Source organism: Neolamprologus brichardi, chromosome 7 (genome assembly GCF_056152115.1).
Source record: "Neolamprologus brichardi isolate AB-2024 chromosome 7, ASM5615211v1, whole genome shotgun sequence".
Classification (NCBI taxonomy): domain Eukaryota; kingdom Metazoa; phylum Chordata; class Actinopteri; order Cichliformes; family Cichlidae; genus Neolamprologus; species Neolamprologus brichardi.
Genome location: NC_142110.1, coordinates 5,177,248 through 5,193,647, shown reverse-complemented (window position 1 = coordinate 5,193,647; position 16,400 = coordinate 5,177,248). Strand labels below are relative to the sequence as shown.

Sequence of the window (16,400 nt, the reverse complement as noted above, 5' to 3'; positions counted from 1 at the left end):
TCATGGTCGCTGCAAATCATTTCAGCAAGTATTTTATTGCATCTGCCACAGAATTATGAGGTGAATCTTTGTGGTTTTGATATGATAGTAAAGGTTTGTTAAAATATTTACTAACTGTAGCCACAAGTCACATGTAAAAGTACATTTATAGTAGCAAAGTGGGTAACTAAAAAAATGATTAGATCACAAACAAAGTGAGAAGCAAATGACAGTTTAGCGTTTGACTGTCTGTCTCTTCAACATACAACGATATTTCTTTACTACCTATCATCTAAATTATAAATGCATCTGTGTGAATATTTCCTTATTTATTCAAAAAAAGCAGTTGTGCCATAAAACTGATAAACATCCTTGTAAATGTTTATCATATAACACAAGATAAATATTTAGGTTTTATCTTAGAAAAGACATCACATTAAAAAGATGGGTTAACGTACACAAATTCAGTGACTGTTACAACGTTAAAACCAATCAAATCCCTTTATATTTAAAATTCCAAATCCCTTTGTGATACCATGACATTTTCATCCTTGTGGTATTCTTGGTAAATAAAATATTTTAAGTTTGGAGAACTCACTTCTCTAATATTATACAGTGGCTTGCAAAAGTATTCACCCCCTTGAACTTTCGCACATTTTGTCACATTACAGCCACAAACATGAATCAATTTTATTGGAATTCCACGTGAAAGACCAACACAAAGTGGTGTACACGTGAGAAGTGGAACGAAAATCATACAAGATTCCAAACATTTTTTACAAATAAATAACTGCAAAGTGGGGTGTGTGTAATTATTCAGCCCCCTTTGGTCTGAGTGCAGTCAGTTGCACATAGACATTGCCTGATGAGTGCTAATGACTAAATAGAGAGCACCTGTGTGTAATCTAATGTCCTTACAAATACAGCTGCTCTGTGACGGCCTCGGAGGTTGTCTAAGAGAATATTGGGAGCAACAACACCATGAAGTCCAAAGAACACAGCAGACAGGTCAGGGATAAAGTTATTGAGAAATTTAAAGCAGTCTTAGGCTACAAAAAGATTTCCCAAGACTTGAACATCCCACGGAGCACTGTTCAAGCGATCATTCAGAAATGGAAGGAGTATGCCACAACTGTAAACCTACCAAGACAAGGCCGTCCACCTAAACTCACAGACCGAACAAGGAGAGCGCTGATCAGAAATGCAGCCAAGAGGCCCATGGTGACTCTGGACGAGCTGCAGAGATCTACAGCTCAGGTGGGGGAATCTGTCCATAGGACAACTATTAGTCGTGCACTGCACAAAGTTGGCCTTTATGGAAGAGTGGCAAGAAGAAAGCCATTGTTAACGGAAAACCATAAGAAGTCCTGTTTGCAGTTTGCCACAAGCCATGTGGGGGACACAGCAAACATGTGGAAGAAGGTGCTCTGGTCAGATGAGACCAAAATGGAACTTTTTAGCCAAAATGCAAAACGCTGCACATCACTCTGAACACACCATCCCCACTGTCAAATATGGTGGTGGCAGCCTCATGCTCTGGGAGTGCTTCTCTTCAGCAGGGACAGGGAAGCTGGTCAGAGTTGATGGGAAGGTGGATGGAGTTATTACAGGGCAATCTTGGAAGAAAACTTCTTGGAGTCTGCAAAAGACTTGAGACTGGGGCGGAGGTTCACCTTCCAGCAGGACAACGACCCTAAACATAGAGCCAGGGCAACAATGGGATGGTTTCAAACAAAACATATCCATGTGTTAGAATGGCCCAGTCAAAGTCCAGATCTAAATCCAATCGAGAATCTGTGGCAAGATCTGAAAACTGCTGTTCACAAACGCTGTCCATCTAATCTGACTGAGCTGGAGCTGTTTTGCAAAGAAGAATGGGCAAAGATTTCAGTCTCTAGATGTGCAAAGCTGGTAGAGACAGACCCTAAAAGACTGGCAGCTGTAATTGCAGCAAAAGGTGGTTCTACAAAGTATTGACTCAGGGGGTTGAATAATTACGCACACCCCACTTTTCAGTTATTTATTTGTAAAAAATGTTTGGAATCATGTATGATTTTTGTTCCACTTCTCACGTGTACACCACTTTGTGTTGGTCTTTCACGTGGAATTCCAATAAAATTGATTCATGTTTGTGGCTGTAATGTGACAAAATGTGGAAAAGTTCAAGGGGGCCGAATACTTTTGCAAGCCACTGTAAACAATGTGTTAGTTGCAAATTGTTCTGAATATTGCACCTTCTGAAAAACTTTATTCAGCTTTGCTGACAACAAACCACCAGATCTGTTGAGACTAATTTGCAGCGTTTGCAAAATTATTAATATTTTAAACATTTTCTGTCTTGAATATGTCCATCAGACTCAGTCAGTCCTTAGTGTCAAAAGTTGTATTTTAAATTCTCATAAATTGCTAGTTAAGTGCACATTTTTATTTTATTAGCCACGACTTGATATATACTTCTCTCTTTCTTAAATTTGTAAATATTGAATCATAGTTTGCTAATAACGGGTCTAACAATCAAAAATCATCAGACTAGGAATCTTAGAAAAATCCATCCCAGTTTTCAAAGTTGCCCCATTCACCTGCTGATACACATCAGCAACCTACCCATTAATGTTTCCTTTTCTATTCACAGTGACCCTGCCCTTTTTCAGTCCTCTTTGCTAGTGTTCTTCTTTCTGAAGACCAAAGGTTTCGCACACTGACGTCAAAGTTAAAGGTTTCAAAAGCCTCACGATCAGATGGAGGGTGTTAACGTATTATTAAAGCTACTTTTGGCTGCTCCCTTATTCACAAAGGGTCGCCACATGTGGATGTTTGATTTTTACGCCAGATGGCCTTCTGGCGCACCCTAAAAAGGATTTGTTTCCCCCCAGAATCTAATATATAAACATTCAGTAAAGTCTGACTTGTCTGATGTTCTTTTATTTAGTTTATTTTTTTTTACAATGCTCAGTAAACAATATTTTAAAGCTGCAACTATTTTATTTTTGACCTAAACCCAAAGACTAACTACCCAACCAACCACTACACTATGTCATGTAGTGTGAAATGAAAACTCAAGCTGGGTGGATTTTGCACTTTAACAGGAAGAACAGAGTGTACGAGGAAGTATATATATGTGCATGACTACACTTCTGCTGTTTCTGCCTAACAGGACAAACACTCTGAGAGAGTGTTAATGTTTTAAGCATCTCTAATTTAGTGACATTTTTCCACCACAGGTAGTTTGTTAGTAATGGAAAAGCATTCCACACCATGCTAATGTTGGGGTTGGGTTTGGACAACCTGTTTAGATAAACAGTGATCTTGTGCCAACACTGAGAGTCTTTTAACTTTGTATCTTTCTGTACAATTACCATGACTTTAAGTTTATACTGAAATGTTTCTTTTCCTGCCATCCTACATGTTAGGACGCCATGAAGAATCTCTAAAGTCTGTATTCTCTGGATGTACTTCATAATGCCACTGGGGGTCACCAAAGTTACACATTAACAGATCGCCTTAAAAATGATCTTAGAATAAATTTGAGTTTAAATAGCTTTATGAATTAGATTTAGATAAGATTATTTGAATTTGGCATGTTACCATGGTGCTGTTAAGGGGTGGGGATTACTGACTAAATGTCCCACTTGGAGCTCATGTTAAAAACCAAGTTTTTAATGTTAGTAACCCAAAAAGTTCACTTTTAAAAAAGACATTGAAGAGAAGGAAGAGACCCTTAAGAAAGTGGAACATGTAGAGTTTTATAATAGTGGGTGAAAGCCCTTCAGTTGTTTTAGATGGACACCAGAGATGCTACAAATAGGACTTTGTGGTAATACAAGTACTTTTGAAAAGGCAGTTTGTACTTTAAAATATGTTTTCAATGCCCTGGTACAGTAAGTAAATGTAGTAAACACATGTTAAACTGTGCTAAGTAAAACAAAAACGAAAAACTGAACTTCTTCCAGCATCAGAAGAATATGGTAAAGGTCACATACCATTGTGTAAGAGCTGCATCTTAATACTATGACAATCTCACATTTTCATGCAAAGCTGACCTCGGGGGATGTGACTTTTCTAAGCTATGACTCCCTGGAGTTGTATTTCCCTTGGCCCTCTTCCTAAGAATCACTTATTTTCTCTTGAGTAAATAAACAAAGCATCGTCTTAAGCAATTATGCCTTGACACTGACTCAGAGAGCAAAAATAACCAAAGCTCCAAGTCCCGTTTGGGAAATAGTGCCCAAGAAATGGTTCATTTTCCTTTTGAATCCACAGCGACTCCACCCATCTCAGGTTTGTGTTTCATTATTGGTATTATTTGTGGCTCTTCTATGTGAAAAGTGTTAGAGAACTGTTGTGCAGAAACAGTAAATTTGCTGTTTAAGTCTTTTATTCTACTCATATTACATTTGATGGGTGTTTTCAAACAACTCCAGTGCGACGACAGACTGCCGTTTGAAACCATCTTCAGTTTCTTCTCGTAGTTCTCATGTGGCAATGACCCTTTCACCATGTACACTATCTAGGCCCTTTGACTGGGCCGTCCTGCAGGAGGAGGAGGAAATGGCTGTACTGACCACTGTGTAAACATTACATCACCCCTAAACACGCCCTACCACGTTCTGATTCCTTACGATTCCTTCTACCTCCTGATAACGTCCGAGTTCCTTCCTGCATAATAAGAAATCACCTCTAATCCTGTTTGTTCAAGAATCAGCCTTTTAACACTATACGCTCATAATACTTCACTACTTTACATAATACTGCACAATACTTTGTTTCTACTTCTCAAATTACACAAACTATTAAAAATGGGTCTTGAGTGGAGAAAGTCGATTCCTCTCCAGCTGTAAATTCTGCAAAATCACGTTATCTGACTCTAACGATTATGTGTGCAGGTCTGTGTGTGTTGAAGATTAGGATTAGGTGTTTCGATTGACCAGGAACAAATTAAATATTGATAGTTTCCTCTGATTTTGCTCCTTCTCTGTTTGACCTTTTCCACTCTTGTGTTTTATCAGTTTTTTAGAAAGTGATCCTTCACTTTATTCTTTATTTTAAAATTATTTTTTCTTTATTTGATATCTCCTGTCCTTAACTGTATTATCATTTATCACAGGCAGGGGTACGCTAACTTCTTGGTACTTAACACGTGCTCTGATTATGTAGTCCTAACAGTATGTGTGAGTTAAGACTTACTATAGAGCAAGTAAGCCAAGCAGTGCTTGCCCTATTATATTAAAAAAATGGACACAAATTAAAACCTGCCTTAAACTGATCTCTTTCTGAATTCTGTCCTATAAAAGACGTCCAATCGCATGATTACAGCCAGTGAATAAATTACTTTGACCTGTTGACCACAGTTGGCAATAATAAATATATTGTGGTCATTTCATTTAATTCTGTGAGATCAGATTTTTTTTCTTTATCCCAGAGTGTAAAATAATATGTGGGTAATACTTAAATCTTCTTCTTATGTAACTGAGCTTGACCTGTAGCTCCCAATACCTCGGTTTGTTGTGTCTGGTAAGGTGAGACAAAGTGCATCCATTTACCATGGTTACTGAATAATAGGTTTGAGTGTGATCTGGTATTTCCTATTATAGCACCTCTTAACCTGAACCTGAGTAGAGGTCTGATTATCCAGAGTAATTTAAAACCTCTGTGTATATAGTGTGTTAGTGGATTGTGATATTAGCATTTTTTTTGTGATGCAAACATTAAAGTACAGCATGACGTGGACGAGTTTTGTTCAAGCTGCTATTCTAGCAATAAGTTGGCAGACTGTTCTGTATTTAAAAGGTCATTGCCTGCATATGAGTGACCTGCTCATTGTTTCTGTTCTAATGTAACTTCCTGAGCCCACCCAGAGACGCCTGATAACACATTTAGACCGTATTAAGGGAGGTCAGGCGTTTGGCTTTACTTCATACCTACAGCTTGTTTAGTCAAGCAAAAGTCTAGAGCCACGGCACAACAGCCAATAAATCAAAACTTCCCCATGTCTACTTAAAACCAGAGCACTGCTGTTGCCAAAACATCACTTACTTGTGTCGACTAATAGCTTTGTCAAAAGTCAAAGGCAGCTTTATTGTCAATGCCCATATGTACAGTCATACACGGGAATTTGACATTGCTATGCTGCCATGGCCCTCACCGTACACTAAAACAATATAAAGATTAAAAAGTTAAAAAATTAAGTCATATATTAAACTTTTGTTTTTTTATCCTTGGGATACATATTTTGCAATCACCATAAAAATAATTCAGATTATCACCATACATACGAGTGACTAATTTTGCCTGCTAACCCTGAACTGTGGTGGGGCGTGGTCTGCGGTGCCGTGCAGGGAGGGCGGACGCACCTGCACGGCATGCAGTGCAGGTGCCTTATTCACGCCACATGAACGTTTGCTGTTAATTCAGCAAAGCTGTAAGTTCACCAACATCCAAAGCACAACATACCTTTAATGAACACTGCTCTTCTATAAGACTGCGAGATACTTCATTTAACTCTATATAAAACCACAAGTTAAACGTTTATAATAAAGATCATGATCCATCAAATTTCGTTGATATAAATAAAGAACAAATGTAACATGCTATAGCTCATGTCAGGGGAACTGATAACCACACTACTTGCCTAATAATATAAAGTGAGATATCATATCATGTGGGAACTAGGCCCACAACATAGCTCAACAAGTAACAACATCTGATGCGCTGCTTATTCTATTCTTTTCCTACATAACTATGATCCTTTCAGACAATATAGGACGATGAATCATAAAATAATGCTGAATGCTGCGTCTAAAATTAGCCGCTGTCTTTTGCTATCAGTGGTGTTTGTCTCCAGGTACCAGCCTCCCACACCGCTGTTTAGCAGCTCCTATCAGAAGCCACATCAGAATATACGGAAATGAGTTACGCAGCATTTACTGTCCCCAGCACTGTGCTGCACTCTGCCAAGTGTGGAGCTGCCAGCTGCAGATACCCATCTGAGCACAATGCTCTTACCATTAGAGCTTCCTCGTAATGCAACAGGAGGAAGCTGTGCATGAATGCATACATACCCACACCCACAGATGCTGGGCACAGAGGGCCAGTGCGTTACACTCATCACACCAGTGTGTGTGAGCAGTTTGATATTTGAAATGTGTGAAAGTGAAACATTGGGTGTAAAGCAACACTTTCTGCGGTTTATTTTATTAGCAAAAGTCTCCTTTTGTGGTCAGCAGTTATCACTTAACAAGCCTTTTAACCTGTTTAATGGGAAATCCAGTCTATGCACGACAGTAGTTGAGTAACTGACTGACTTACTGAACACTTTAGAGTTCAATAAGTCATGATGCTGATGAACAGCCTTAACTGACTGCCAAACGCAGGCATCTGTATAGTATTTTCATTTTAATCACTTTTCTGGAAAGACATTATGATGCAAAAATTAAACAACAGCAAAATAATCATATTTTTGTCCTCCGACAGCCTTGTTTAGTTATAACTTGCTCAAATGCCAATGATAAAAAGATAGTTATCTGCTGACAATAAGGCCTTTCAGGCTCGGATAGGAGCCTGCGTCTCATTTACATGGACGGGGAACTGTGACTCTTTGTAATTCAAATTGTACAAGCTGCACTTCGACTCGCAGTGCTGGCTGAATGCAGAATGTCTGGGGATGTCAATTTGAAACTGGACAGTCTTGATGCAGATGAAGGGGCCTGAGAGTGGGTGGAGGGTGCACCATTCTACAAAGGAGGGTTTGATTTGTGACTTTTGCACTTTAGACCAGTAATGGGACTCAAAACACTGGAAGGCTTTCTAATTTGTATAAAGCCAGCAAGATGCATCAGGAGAAAGAAACTTATCAGACGTCATTGAGTTACCGCGCGTCATCAAACGTCACCCACATTTCAGGCATAAGGCTTGCAGCTTGCCGGAAAGACAGCCCTCCTCACGCAATGTCCACAACCACAGACGAGCCAGTTCTTTTTAGAGTGTTAAAAAACATCACATTTCCTTGTTCCAAGACATTTCTAACTAATAGTAATGCCACAATTCTCTGGCAAGCAAGCCAAGAAAGAGAGTGAGAGACGCAGATGCAGGACATGGACAAAGAAATGATGCACACAACCATATACACATGCAAAGTATTATACTTTTCCTGGTTCAGCCAGACTATGACCTCAGATGCAGTCTATATGGAGCACACCACCTAAAACTATTTTGAATCTCTTTTTACTTCCGTTATAGTTATAAATTAAATTAATAACAAATGATTGCATATTATATATTTTAAGCCCCTCCCCCCCCCCCCCCCCCCCCCAAAAAAAAAAAAAATGTAGGCCCATACAATGACATTACAATAAAGTTTGTTAACACATATACAGCCCGCTTTTACCGAGGCTACCCAAAGATATTTCAGCATTAGTGGGTTCAGATACTTCATATGGTTCAATCAGTAGTTAAACCAAAACTGACACTAGACATAGCTACAATGGAAATATTAAGTTCCACTAATGGAAAATATCTGTATGCAAAAAAAGTTACAGGGAAGCACAACATTTCCCTTTTTCTACTTTGCCTTTCCAGTCTCTCTTTAGAGGGATTATGTGTCTGAATTTACATTTTTTTACTGTGACTTTTTAATTTTTACCCAGTGCTGCCAGACATGATCATCATTACCACACATTTAATGGAAACGTCATGTAGTTCATGTAACTGCTGATGGAGACGAGGATGGAGACAGACGGAGTCTAGTATTTGATTGTGTGGTTATAGTTGTCTAATGTATGTAAACATGCTAGCCTCAGTTACATAATCTTAAGAGCCACTACTCAAGTATGTGCATACATACTTTACATTCCCGATATGTAAACATAAACACAGAGACACGGTACAAATGTAAGTGATGAAAGCTTGTTTTCCCTTTTAACAATAAATAGATAATGAATAAGGTTAGCAAATAATTAAAATAACTGTCAGCGTGTGAGTGGGTGTTGTATGTTTTTTTCTTTTATTGTTCATGTAATCACACCTTTTTAAAAGTGTCATACGTAGCATAGGGTTTGATCACACCTTGTAACTTTCAGACCTTTCTTTGCCCATAAACAAACAAATGTTTGTGAACACGGCCCCAAGTTTATACCACTGTTTCGTCAAAAGACCAGGGGCTATATTTGCAAAGCTTTCAAGCAAAAAAAGTTTCTATGAAAGTTAAAGTTAGGTCTAAATGTTGGTACAGATAAAAGATATTATAAAAGCATCATAAGAGTAGATACTTAAATACTAGATACTGTCAAAGTCATTTTATATCGAGGGCCTCATGCAGCTTACTTTGATGTCTACCGCACCGGACAAGTGAAACTCCCCTTTCTATCTGATGGTTAATTACACATTAAATCCTTGAGATATCTTAGGATATTAAATACCTACAATTTCAAAATTTCATCTCATGTGTTATATTGCTGGGGTGAATGAAAGACATCGGTGTTTGGGTTTAAAATGTAAGAAATTAAAGACAAAGTTCTGCTAACTCATTTCCCAGACTATCCTGTCATTATAAAAACTGATTTATTTTTTGTTGTTAAAATACAGCTAAAAATCCACATTTTTAGCCCTCCTTCACATTTTTCAAAGTCATCCACTGTGCCTGACTGGAGTCCTTGCTAGGCCGATTTTGTCCTCTGACCCTTATGCTTCATATGTTCCAGTCAAATTTAAAAAAAATACACAGAATGGTTAAAATTGTAATATCTATATTTGGATGTTGTAGTAAAATGTAAGAAAACTGTTCTAATGGAAGTTGCCAGCAGATGAAGAGAGTCAGACAGAGATTTCGATAATAAACTTTTATGTCTTTTTTACATATCTGTGTTGCGGTCATGTATACTGCATAGACTTGCCATAAGAACCACAAGTATATCTCATAAAAGTGAAAACAAGGGTTGATATTTTAAATCATGCAAGGATTTTTTTTAAAAAGACTAACTTTTGTGAATTTTTCAATTAATAATAAAAAAATATAATTATTATTATTTTTATTAAACCAACTGGGGGATTTTACAGCATCACACCTAAGCTAGGAATTACTTTCTCTTAGATTTCTTTGTTCTGTGGAGTGAGGAGCACTCTTAGTTTAGCCACGGAGGAATCAAACGAAACATGTTTTGAGCGAGAATGAGAAGATTTTCGTGTCTCTTATCTTTGGAAAGAATTCCAAATTGAGGCATAGTATTCACAAATATTAAGTTAAACAAGTTTTTGGCCTCAAGAAACTGACAACAAATTTCTAAACTGATGCCCATAGTTAAAGCCTTATGTAAAGTCTGCCTTTCTCTTTAGTCTATGGAAAACAACTGTATTCATGTCAGGGTTTCATTTGCATGTGTAGCGTGCAGACAGTGTTCATCGCTGCTCAACCTGTGTACTCAGCAGCTGACTTAGTTGACAGGTCTCTGTACCTTTACTTCCCCAATGGAAATAAGAGATATCATGTAATGTGCTAACAGAACATTTGTGTATTTCAACAGGACACTTCAACAAGCTGCATTTAATTATTAACAGGGGAAAATGTTAAGCAGTGGTGATTTCTCATAACTGAATACAAAAACAGGATGATGAGGTTTTAATCAGAACATCTACGTTGAAGTTAAGCGATCGTGGCTCAAGAGTTGGCCGTTCGCCTTGAAATCAGAAGGTTGCCGGTTCGAGCCCTGGCTTGGACAGTCTCGGTCGTTGTGTCCTTGGGCAAGACACTTCGCCTACTGGTGGTGGTCAGAGGGGCCGATGGCGCGATATGGCAGCCTCGCTTCTGTCAATCTGCCCCAGGGCAGCTGTGGCTACAATTGTAGCTGCCTCCAGCGCTATATAAATGCAATCCATTGTTATTATTAAGGTGTTGCCAATATATTGAGTATCTAAAAAATAAATAAATAAAAAGATACTGTTGATGGCTGATGGGAAAAGTGAAAACAGTTGCTATCTCTGGTGTGAAACACACATAATCTATCCACCTTCTTTCAGAAGCACAAAACCATCATGTCACTTCTGCTGATCTGTCCAGTAAATAAAAGGGTGTGTGTGTGTATTTTATTTTCTATTACTTGCTTAGTTACTTACAGAATGGGCTTACAGCTCCACCCTTCAAAAAAAAAACAATGTGCAAAGGAACAATTTCCGCAGTTTATCAATCTAAATGTGCATCGGCAACAATGTCACAGATAAGCATTTAAAATCATCCTCCTTCTTAGTATAAAACTCATTGGTTCCATGTTACTTTACACTGAAAAACGGTGAGGATCACATATGGAAAGAAGCGAGCCGGGGTGGCAGAGGTATCAGATCAGGTCCTTTGAAGTGTATTAATAGAGTCAGCATCACAGCACCATGGAATAAATATTTGCATAAAGAACATGCCTTTTCATCAAGCACTGATATTAAACTTGGAATATGCAACACAGCTGTTCAATTGTCTTCTGATTCTAAACAAAAAAGTAGTTAAGCCACTTATCACTTATTAGAGATGAACAAATAACTGGGCAAGTCCCTGGGTCTGTGAAGTGAAGGGGACACTGAGCTGCAGCACATTCCTTTCCTGACCCCTTTGTGTTCGCCACACACATCCTCGCATGCCATTCTCAAACTCTCTCATCTTTTCTCCCCCTCTCTCTGGGCAGACTGATCAGTGGGACACGGGACAGGTGGATCTGTGGATGCCGCAGTCTATCCGTTAGTTGAGCCTCTTTTCAGAGGAATGTATTTCAGGGGATTTCAGACTACAGGTCACTTGAACAAACAGTTTACCAATAAAGATTGTGAGTCATTTAGTCTACTTTGGCAATGCATTTTAATATTGCTTCACTGTTAAAACTCTCTAGCTCAAGTCCGACATATTAATTACCCATCGTTATAATTTTTTATGCAGTTGAAACTTTCAAAGGACCAAGTTTTATTGTACTATTACATCTTTGTTGGTATCAGCACAAAAGTAATGTGTTATAACAGCAGAAATGTTTCCATAAACTTTCCCTTTAAGCGTGAGGTACACTCCACCGATTCCTGACTTAGGGGACGTATAGTACCTGCGCAACAGGTGCAGGAACCACGAACTCCTGAAAACCGTGCGCATCACCGAAACAGAGCGCAGTGCAATAGTTGGGAAAGTGCAGTAGTGTCGTGTTTAATTTCGCTCATATTGTAAAAAGGATTAAGTTTTTCTTACCTTGAGGAAGGCGCTGAAGACCAGAAGAGTCCACAGAGGGACGCTGAAGCGCATTAAGAGCTTCATGATGCCGCACGCCGGGAGAACGGATTCTAGTGCTTTTTCTCCCCGCTGCACACTTTCATGTCCAAACTTCCCTTTCGCTTGCAAAAAACAACAGAAAACAAACAACGACTGGACTTTCTTCTAACACCTGAGTCAAACCGTTGCTACATCAGGAGAGTTTAAAGTGAGAGAATGAAACTTTTTCCTCTGAATTCACGGGGAGGAGCAGCGGCGAGAGGCGCGTCATTCAGAGTAGTCCGCCTCTCTTCAGTTTTTCCTCACTTCAGCTCGAACTACTTCCTCATCAACTAAAAGTCTGCCTTCCCTCTTTCCTCGAAGAAATCCAACATTCTTCCCATAACTTTGCCACGCAGGTCGAAGGAATGCAGTGTCCCGTTTCTAACACGACGGAAATCCCATTTTCCAAAGCCAATACTGGGAAACATCCCTAACATCACTGGCCTGGTTTCTCCTCTTTAAAGCGGTTCAGTCATTTCACAACAAAACAGAGTATTAGGCCAAAGATAAGGAGGACTACAGTAAGAGGGATATTTCATGCCTGAAGACTCGAGACCAAAGAACAGCTTAGTTTAAAGAACTAAAAAAACAAATAAACCTGCAATTTCTAATTTAATATATTCACTCATGGTTTGACCTTGTCTTGTTGTTTTAGTCATCTTTGGCCACAAAAGTGACTTTATTTGAATGAGCGTCTACAGTCTAAGGATGTGCATTTAGCCTGCGGATAGCTGTTAAGGAACATAGAGATGTGAGAAATTTTCATTAATAATACTGAAAAAGACATGGTCAATAGTTCAGTTATTTATAGTCTATACAGATAAAGTCTAAAGTATCTAACTAGTGGGTCCCACCCACATACTGAGACACACAGTTGTCATGACACAAAATTGAAGAGTTCCGGAAGAAAGCTGGAAAATGTCAATTGGTTGGCGATTCCAACTTACAGTATTCCCGCATGTGCAGTAACTATGTTGCCACTGTGTGTAACACTGTTATTACTCACAGTAAAGTAGACATAGGGTGCTTAAATAATCTTTGACTTAGTGACTTGATGCATTTTGTTGGTGTTTCAGTCAGGGATGGTTTTCAGACTAGGAAAGCAAAGATGATAATTGTTGTGACATGCCATAAACGTCTTTATTTCAGCTGTGAAACTGTGAGCATCAAGATCAACTTTGTCTCCAAATCATTCAGCCTGAGCTGACCCTCTGATAATTTGGTCACTCCCGATGAAAACCTGAGTATCTTCAACCCTTTCACTTCCAGCTCGGCCTCATGTCTTCTTGTCAGCACCATCTCCAAACCATAAACCACATCAGGTCTCATTACCATCTTGCTGCTATCTTGCTGTCACAAAACACCCTTGACACTCATCCCCACCCTGCACTGCGGTCTTCATCTCTCTTCTGCCCTGTTCACTGTTTTGGATGGTTCACCCTATCTCATTAGCCTTCACTACCTCTGCTCTATGTAGAGTCACTGCTACAAACACTGGAACCAGAGCAGAGGTAATATTCAAAATGAAAACTAAAACAAAGTCAAACAGAAACAGAGAGTCTGAAAATAAAACACTGCAGACAAAACGCAGGATCACGGCAAAATAAACTTTTTTATTTACTTTTTTGCTGAAGGACTAAATGGAAGCTCTGGCTGCTGTTATATTTCTGCATGTAATCTCAATTCAAATGAATGATAAAAGAAATAAACTCCATGGTATGAATGATAAGGGCCAGTCTTCATGTAAAGCTTATTTATAGCCTATTTTATCAGCTTTGTTTTTCTTGTTAGTGCTGGATGGACAGGAAACAGTTTATAACAGTGTGTGTGTGTGTGTGTGCGTGTGTGTGTGTGTGTGTGTGTGTGTGTGTGTGTGTGAAACAAAAACAAAAAAACAAGCCTCCTTGTCACACTATTTAGGATGAATAATTCCTAAATAAATAAACATTTAATACTTAATTCTTGAAAATGAAACTCTTTTCAAGTGTAAGTTATGAATATGCACAGAAACCCATATTAAAAAATAGAAAAGCTACTTTATTGTAATTCAGGCATGTAACTTCACTGCCCTAAATATACATTCTTAACGTGCCTTGTGCATATATGAATATACATCCTTTATGTTGAGTGCAGACATGTTTACGCATCCTGCGTGTTCATCCCGTGTTGAATTTTATGCTGCTGTCTTGGGCTTATCTTGCTCATCTTTCATTGAGCAGAACGCATTCTCACAAGTGCGTTTTGAACTTTTTTGAATGTGTTGTTTATCACCTTCACACTTTTACACGTTAAAAAAAAATCCTGTTACTTGTCAGCACTCACTATGTAACGTTGTAGAAGGTTCTCATATTCTATAGAAATACTGCTAAGTTGCACTTCCTAGAAACAAACTTGGAACACAGAAGAAGACAGAGGTTTAGTTTTGTGAACACCAGAGGCTGGTCGGGTTTTACTGGTTGAAAATAATAATGGTCGATTTTTGCTACAACTTAACAACATAATTTAAAATAAATGAATACTGATGGGCGACAGAAATGTTGCAGCAACTTCCTGTTTGTTTCCCGTCTCTAAAAAGCTCTTCTGAGTGACACAGACTTGCCTGATGTATGACAATGTTGTACAGTGTGTCATCGTTTTATTTGGCACTGAGAGGACATGCAAACAAAGGTTCCAGCCAACGAGGAGGTTTAAACTAGGAACCCGCCGCATGTTGCGTGTTTAGGTTGTTTAAATGCATCATTATGCCAGGAAATGTTGGGTCCTGACATAACAATTCATGTAAATCACGTGGTCTCTATATCCCCACCTGGCTATTGACCAAGCATGATCATTTAGAGACCTTAAGCAAAGAAGTCCTTCTTCACTTAAACAAATGCGTTCATAGCTAAGTGAGTAAAACAAAAATATTTTGCATGTTAATAGATTTATTTTTAACTAGTACAGATTAACACTCGTTTGTGGATATAAGATAAGAAGCCTGCTCTAGAAACACACAAAAAAAGGAAAAAGCTTTCTAAAGTGGCACTTTGCAGATGAGGCTTCATGTAAATTGTCTGCTCAAAGTTGACTGACTACTTTATTTTGTGCACCTTGTTAGTGCTGTGTTAGCTGCTTTAATTCGTCATGCCATAGCTATATCAAAGTGTTTGAAATATACTAACATGCTGCTGCATCTCTAAGGTGCTGTGTTAAATTGAGATCTGGCGACTGTAGAAGTTAGTTGAGTAAAGTGATCTCACTGTCAAAAAAACAAAAACAGTTTGAGACAAAGTCTCAGTTGTGTCGTTGAAAGGTGGCTTTCATAACACCCCTGTTTCACCATTTTCCTCGGGCCAGCTTTATAATACCTTTTAGGCCTTCACGGCGCATGTGAAGTGAACATTCTGAGTTAAAGTGGCATAGCTGGGAGGTCACTTCACAGTTGAAATGTGAATTATGCGTTGTTCAGCGCAAACCTTATCGCATCCTGATGATTAGAACACAGAAGAAGACACAAGCAGGAAATTTGTCTTTTTTTCAGTCAACCGTGGTCATAGACTGAAGCTGAGTACAGCCTATGTCATATGTGAGCAACACGTAAATCTCCTTTCTAGTACAGCGTTAGAACTCATTACTCAAAAAACACATTTTCAGTTTTATGTTATTTTAAAGTTGCCAAAATTAGGAAATCCTCATTTTCATTACTCCAGAATAGCTGGCTAGCCATGAATCGCTCTCATGTGTACGTGTATAATTAACGCCTCTTTAATACTGGTGCTTTTAAAGACGTGGGTGATTTTTTTGACCTCTTAGTACACTGGATGCCAAAGCCGCTTTTTGACAGACAGTTTTATACTGGCTGTTAAAAGAGCCCAACTAATGATGTCTAATGGAGATAGAGAAGATGTGAACTGGTCACTGTGACGTATTATTCTCAGTGTTACATAATGCTCTCGGATTGATGCAATTTGTATTTTTTAAAGCCGCACCTTCCTAATGTTCTTCCTGTAACCAAATTTAACTAATATGTTGTTTTTCTTTCTAGCCTGCTGCTCTTTTCCTTTTTGTGCTCTGTCAGGAGATCAAGACTCAGATGTTTTCTTTTGAGAGATGTTGGTGATAACATTTGACCACAGGGACAGAAGGAATCTTATCTGCATGCATTCATAAAAAA

The 16,400-nt window shown here is 38.6% G+C and overlaps 1 protein-coding gene across 1 annotated transcript in view; it reads right to left on the bottom strand.

The window, feature by feature from the left end:
* ptprjb.2 (protein tyrosine phosphatase receptor type Jb, tandem duplicate 2) overlaps positions 1–12,401 on the bottom strand; it is a 56,902-nt gene extending 44,501 nt beyond the window's left edge. The window contains exon 1 of the mRNA XM_087844591.1: positions 12,185–12,401. Within this exon, the coding sequence (XP_087700717.1) occupies positions 12,185–12,250 (66 nt within the window). The 5' untranslated portion in view covers positions 12,251–12,401. The remainder of the gene's footprint in view (positions 1–12,184) is intronic.
* Positions 12,402–16,400: the final 3,999 nt, after the last annotated feature.